At 42.2% G+C, this 6,448-nt stretch overlaps 1 protein-coding gene across 1 annotated transcript in view; it reads left to right on the forward strand.

The window, feature by feature from the left end:
* PLCB4 (phospholipase C beta 4) overlaps window positions 1-6,448 on the forward strand; it is a 221,014-nt gene that overhangs the window by 205,011 nt on the left and 9,555 nt on the right. The window contains 3 exon segments of the mRNA XM_015427241.1: window positions 1,552-1,727; window positions 4,696-4,832; window positions 4,920-4,942. Of these exon segments, the coding sequence (XP_015282727.1) occupies window positions 1,552-1,727; window positions 4,696-4,832; window positions 4,920-4,942 (336 nt within the window).

Consider the following 6,448-nt stretch of genomic DNA (forward strand, 5'->3'; position numbering starts at 1 on the left):
ACTTGTGTTCTTTTTCTTGTCAGGAAGGGCTTTGCGTGGCCGCAGATGACGTGGATCAGTCATGCCTGGCCCTTCATGGGTCCAGCTGGGTATAACCCTCTTAATGCTGTACCGTTAACTCTGTTAACTAGTCGTGCTGGTTTGGGGACCAGTGTTCCCTCTAAGCTGAGTTGGTGTGAGCTAGCTCACGGTTTTTTAGCCTCTGGCTCACACATTTTTGCCTTGGCTCAGGAAGGAGGGCTCCAGAGCAAACTAATGTATGCAGTAGCCAGATCGCTCGCTCACAGCTTTAATGCCAGTAACTCACAAAGTAGAATTTTTGCTCACTAGACTCCACAGCTTAGAGGGAGCATTGTAATGGGGACCCCAGATCTCCAAGACCTCTTGAGAAGGAAAAAAAGTGAACATTTCCTGAGGGGGGTGTATTAATTTGCTAGATCATTAGATGTCTTTTCTATTTGTAGAGGGAGGAAGGGGTGCTACAAGTAGGTACGAGTGATTTCATTATTATCCATTTATAGCCAACCCTTCTCACTGCGATTCACAGTAGATTGCAAAAGACAAAAGACAATTCAATCAGACAGCCAAACCCTCCAGTAAACAAAACAGTCCACTGAAAAATGTAATTTTCTTCCGTTGCCCTCTGTGGATTGGCTAAAGCGGTGTTTTTATAAAGTGGCCTGCCTTACTATTGTCAGGAGTACAAAAGAGCCAGAGTCTAGCAGCACCTTAAAAGACTAACAAAATGTGTGACAGAGAAGGAGCTCTCAGGAGTCACTGCTCACTTCTTCAGAATCGAGACCTTGGTTTCCTGTCTCAGCACCAGCGCTGATTTCTCCATGCCTATTACCTCTGTGCATAACACCCCTAATCCAGTCGTGCCTGCTGTTGGCCATTCGGCATCTGAAATCGCTTCACTCTCCAGGATGGAAGGACAGAAGGACTTGTCTTCCAGCTGTATCTGAAGAAGCAAGCAGTGTTAAGGTTCCTTGTTTCAGAGATGGTCTAGCTGGCCTTTCAAAGGTTTGAACCTCCAAAGGAAGATTAGAAAACTTATTGAGGGCCAAAAGTTAAAAACATAAGTCAGTGTACAAAAGAGTGTTTATTACAAAGACATATAAAAACCGAGTAGGGGCCCTAACAAAGCCTCATAAAATGTTCAAAGTTACAAATACACAAAAAAGGGCAGTGTATGATCTGGCCTGACGCGTTTCGGCTCACAAGGGCCTTCTTCAGAGGTCAAATAGTGCAAAATACAAGAAGTAACAGAGTCCCCGTAACGCATGGGAGGCAATTAAGAATAAATAAATAAAATAGGACCAAAATTGGAATGTTCCAATATGGAATTGAATGACACACCAAAAAGTTTCTATCTGGGGCCACAAATATATCTGGCCTTGTGTCAGAAGTAGTTGTATGTACTGGAAATAATAATGTACCTTCCAGTTTAGGTCCTAAGGGTGCAAGTAAAATTGCCTTGTCAGGGACAATGTGCCATCAGTGTGTAACAAAGGCAAGTCCAGGCGCTGACACACCTCTCGTTTCCCCAAGGTCAAAGAAATTGTGGGTCAGCACACCAAAGAGTGGTCCGAAATGATCCACACGCACAGTGCCGAAGAGCAAGAGATGCGCGACCTGCACCTGAGCCAGCAGTGCGAATTGCTGAAGAAGCTGCTCATTGGTGCTCACGAGCAGCAGACCCAGCAGCTGAAGCTTTCTCATGACAGGTGAGCGCGACGGGGCCCCGCGCCCGGGGTCTCTGGGGGCAGGGGGGGATTCAGCCCCTCTGGGGCATCTGTCAGAGTCCCTGGAGAAATCAGTCCCCAATAACAAGTCACTCAGAAGAAGTAAAGTTTATTGAGACATTAATAGGAGCCAGACTCATGACGTTCTTTGCTAGAACTGGGGCCAAGAGCGTGAAGCCAGCAATTATACTACAGTCAAACGGGTCATCAATGGCTCCTGGCCAATCGCAGCTAAGCTAGCAAGCCCGCCAAAGTAATGATGTAAAGTTCTCAGGGGAAAAGGACACCAGACACAGTTAGGTCCTCAAGGTTACATGGTTCAGTCGGACACAGACAGCAGCATCACACTCAGAAACGAAAGTAGACATTTTTGAACTCACCCCCCCCACCTCTCCATGACAACCAAGCCTGGTTGTCCGCACAAAACAAAAAACAGCACAAGAACAGTAAAACTAGAATCGGCAGACCTAGATGACGGCTTACACATTTATGGGTTAAGAAATCAACTAAAAAGATCGTAACACAAGAAAGAAGTCACATAATCAGGGATGGACTTTTGAGAACATGGTTTACATATCGGAATTTGTTGAGCCCCTCAAATCCTTCGCTTATGTCCCCAGTAGAAGCTTACCATGATAAGCACATAAGAAATAAAAATGATTTTTTAAACATATGATAAATAGGGGGAAAGCAAATCCTGGCAAGACATCAAAGATGACAGTGTAAACATTTAATGGCTGCTATACTATCAATCCGTCTCAAGATTAAAGGAGATCATGAGCACTGAAGGCGGAGTTTTAAGAGATTCGACTTAATTTGATCAATTGATTATAGAACAAAAAGAGCATTTACTATAATGGATATAGAAGCTGCGGTGGCTCAAGGGGTCAAGATGCTGAACTGCAGGCTCTGGAAGGTCAGTAGTTCAGCAGTTCAAGACCCAAGTGTGCTGCATGATGGAGTGAGCTCCCATCTCTAGTTCCAGCTCCTGGCAACCTAGCAGTTCGAAAGCAAGTAGATAAATAGGTACCACTTCGGTGGGAAGGTAACAGCGTTCCGTGTGCCTTGGTGTTTAGTCATGCCGGCCACATGACCACGGAAACGTCTTCGGACAGCGCTGGCTCTTCGGCTTTGAAACGGAGATGAGCACCGCAACCCTAGAGTAGGATTCGACTGGCTTTAGAGCAAGGGAACCTTTACCTTTATGATGGATAGATAAGATTTCACTCCATCTAGAAACAGAAGGTGAACAAGTGGAAAATCCACTAAGTGGATGCAAAACCTCAAAGAACAGATATCTTTGCAACAATGGGAATGACTAGGGGAAAAAGATAAGAAATTTACAGTCAGTCAGGCATTACGAGAAAATTGGCACAAAATGTTTTTTAGATGTATATAACTCCAAAGGACATTGAGAAAGTAGATAAAAACAACAAAGGAAAATGTGGGAAATGTCAAGACATAGATGGAACCTTATTTCCTATGTGCTGGACTTGTAATAAAGCAAAAAGATATTGGAAGGAAATGCACCAAAAAAATGTGGAACATATTAAAGTTTAAATTCCCAGTGGAAGCCAGGAATATACTATTAGGTGTTCTGCCTAACAAATTACCAAAAATTTTGGAAAAGGTATTCAAATACATATTGACAGCAGCTAGAACTATTTATGCAGCAAAATGGAAACTAGACGTCTGTCCAGGTTTAAAAGAATGGGAAAAATAAACTTAATGAATACGCAGTAATGGCAAAATTAACAACCTATTTGAGAAACAGGTCAGTTATGAGATTAGAGGAGAGATGGAGCTTGTATTATGTATACTATACTAGCAGGAGGCAAATTTAGAATGAGAAGCAGTCTAAAATATTATATACAAATGTATGGTAATGAAATAGAAGTAGAATCAAAATCTATTTTAAATGTAATATCTCAAATACAAAGTGGTGAACGGAAGTGGACCTTGGGGAGAACATCTTTTCAGAGTGGAATCTGAATAGATACCTTCTATTTTCTTGTTATGAGATATACTGTAGACCCTCCTTTGCACCTTGATCTATTACTTGTCTGTGAAAGGTTCTGACAAATATGTAGAAGTGGTGAAAATACGTAATATTGAATATGCGGTAATGATGAAACAGAAGATGTAGTTACAAAAGAGATTAGTTATGAAGTTTGAATCCTAAAATGTTGAATATAATCATTCCCCCACAAAAGTAAGAACTATTGTATTTTATAGACAGTACCTTAAAAATTATAATGAAGGGAATGTAAGGGAAAATATTTTCTTTCTTATACATAGACTCATAAAATCATAGAGTTGGAAGGGATCTCTAGGGTCATCTAGCCTAACCCCCTGCACAAGGCAGGAAATTCACAAATACCTCCCCCTCGTCACTCCCATTGACTCCTGTTCCACACCCAGAAGGTGACCAAAAACCCCTCCCGGATCCCTGGCCAAACCGGCCTGGAGAAAAATGGCTTCCTGACCCCAAAGTGGCAACCAGCATTTCCCTGGGCGTGTCAGAAAGGGCCATGAGAACTAAACACTGAGGCAACCCTTCCTGCCCTCCCTCTCGTGATCTGCCTCAGTTCACAGAATCAGCATTGCTGTCGGATGGCCATCTAGCCATTTTGAACATTTTGTAATACATGATTTTCCTCGATAAACACAATTATGTTGTATAACCCCTTTTTTTCTTTCCTTTTTCTGTATCCCTGCTGTTTTCCATCTATGGAAAACATATGGAAAACAGTAGGGATACAGAAAACATATATGGAAAACAGGAGGGATGCAAAGAAGGAAAGAAAAAAAGGGGAGGGGTTTATATAATATAAATTATATATTTAAAAAGTGAGGGCTGTGCTGAGAGGAGTGAACACAACAGTCTGGCCTTTGACCGAAGGGCCTGCTTGTCCAGTGCATCTAATTAATGTAAACGTTTATCGTAGTGGGAAAGCAAAGAAATGCGTGCCAACCAGGCAAAAATTTCGATGGAAAACGGGAAAGCCATAAGCCAAGATAAATCCATTAAAAACAAAGCAGAAAGAGAGAGGTAAGGATTATATTTTGTGGATAACATATTTCTTAGCTATCTGTGGGTAAATGATCATCACCTGTTTAATAAAAGCCCATGGCCTGTATCCAGCCACACATTGACAACTTAGTGGCATTTAGGTTTTCTTGAAAGACGGCAGCAAGTTCCACTGGCTCCGCCCGTCTGCTGCTGAGCCCCACTTTTCTTCTTAATGCCGTTCCAGAGGGCTCACTGACCCTTAAGAACAAAATCTCAGGGGGCTGCATTGGGGGGGTGGCTGTGAAATCACCACCACCCTGTTAAGAAAACTTTTGCCATCAACAGTGCAATCCTGAACAGAGTTATACCTTCCTAAACCCATTGACTTCCCTGAATTTAGACGAGTGTGACTTTACTTAGGACTGTTATGTGGTAAGAAAGCAAGAAACTGTGACTAACCAGCACTATACCGGCCACCACTGAAATCTGAAGATTAAGTCTATGACAGAGGAGAAGTGAATGAGACATTTACAGAGCCAACCGTTAACCCTGAGAGCGGAAGAAACTCGAAATGAAATTTGGAGTCTTCATCCTAGATCACTTCCTGGACCGGGGAATAGCATTTTTGAAACGGAAGTTGTTACACAGTGGAACGTTGATGTGTCTCAAATGTATGGAAGTATGTCCAGTCTCATTCACTTCTCTGCAAACCTGTCTCTCAACACTCAATTAATCACCATGCTATACCACTCCTCCCCTGTAAGAGACTTCATCTTCAGATTTCAGTAGTCAGTATAGCATAATTACCGACTACTGAAATCTAAAGATAAGCCTATTACAGAAGAGCCAGCCATTAACCCTAAGAGCAGTCCTTGTTCTGAAGAAGAAATTCAAAATGAGGATTAAATCTGGAGTCTTCGTCTTGGATGGATCCGTTCCTGGACCTGGGACCAGTGTTCCCTTTAAGCTGAGTTAGTGTGAGCTAGCTCACAGTTTTTCAGCCTCCAGCTCACAGATTTTTGTCTTCGCTCGGGAAGGATGACTCCAGAGCCAACTAATTTATGCAGTAGCCAAATCGCTTGCTCACAAATTTCATGCCAGTAGCTCACAGAGTAGAATTTTTGCTCACAAGATTCCACAGCTTAGAGGGAACATTGCCTGGGACTAGCATTTTTTGGACTGAAAAACTGTCTGAAGCTCTTACACAGTGGAACATTGATGTGTCTCAAATGTATGGAAGTATGTCCTTCAAATGCTAAATTGTTTTGAATAGAATTTCATATTTCTGTAATTGTCTAGTGACGATTCTTGGATGAAATATTGAGATATGACAAGTGTGATCCTGTAATGGAATATTGAAAAATATATTTATGATAAGTCTTTGAGAAAAGAATACAGAATCCTTCGTTTTATACATCTTTATTAGTATTTGGCATTGGCTAGTCACAGTTTCTTGCCTACTTGTCATTTACTTAGGACTATGGCACAACCCTTCGCATGCCCTTCGTGCGCATGCCCGTGAAAGCGTACACCCGTGATTAAAACTCTGTTGGTCTCAGAGGTGCCCCTGCTGGACTCTGTTCTGTGGCTTCAGGCCAACACGGCCGACCCCCCCTGAGTCTAACTTTATAACTATTTTGTGTTCCACATGAATGAAAGTAGATCAAAATTGGGTTCCAACATAAAACTG

The sequence above is a fragment of the Gekko japonicus genome, unplaced genomic scaffold, assembly GCF_001447785.1.
Source record: "Gekko japonicus isolate JY-2015 unplaced genomic scaffold, Gekko_japonicus_V1.1 scaffold1258, whole genome shotgun sequence".
In the NCBI taxonomy this organism is placed as follows: Eukaryota; Metazoa; Chordata; class Lepidosauria; order Squamata; family Gekkonidae; genus Gekko; species Gekko japonicus.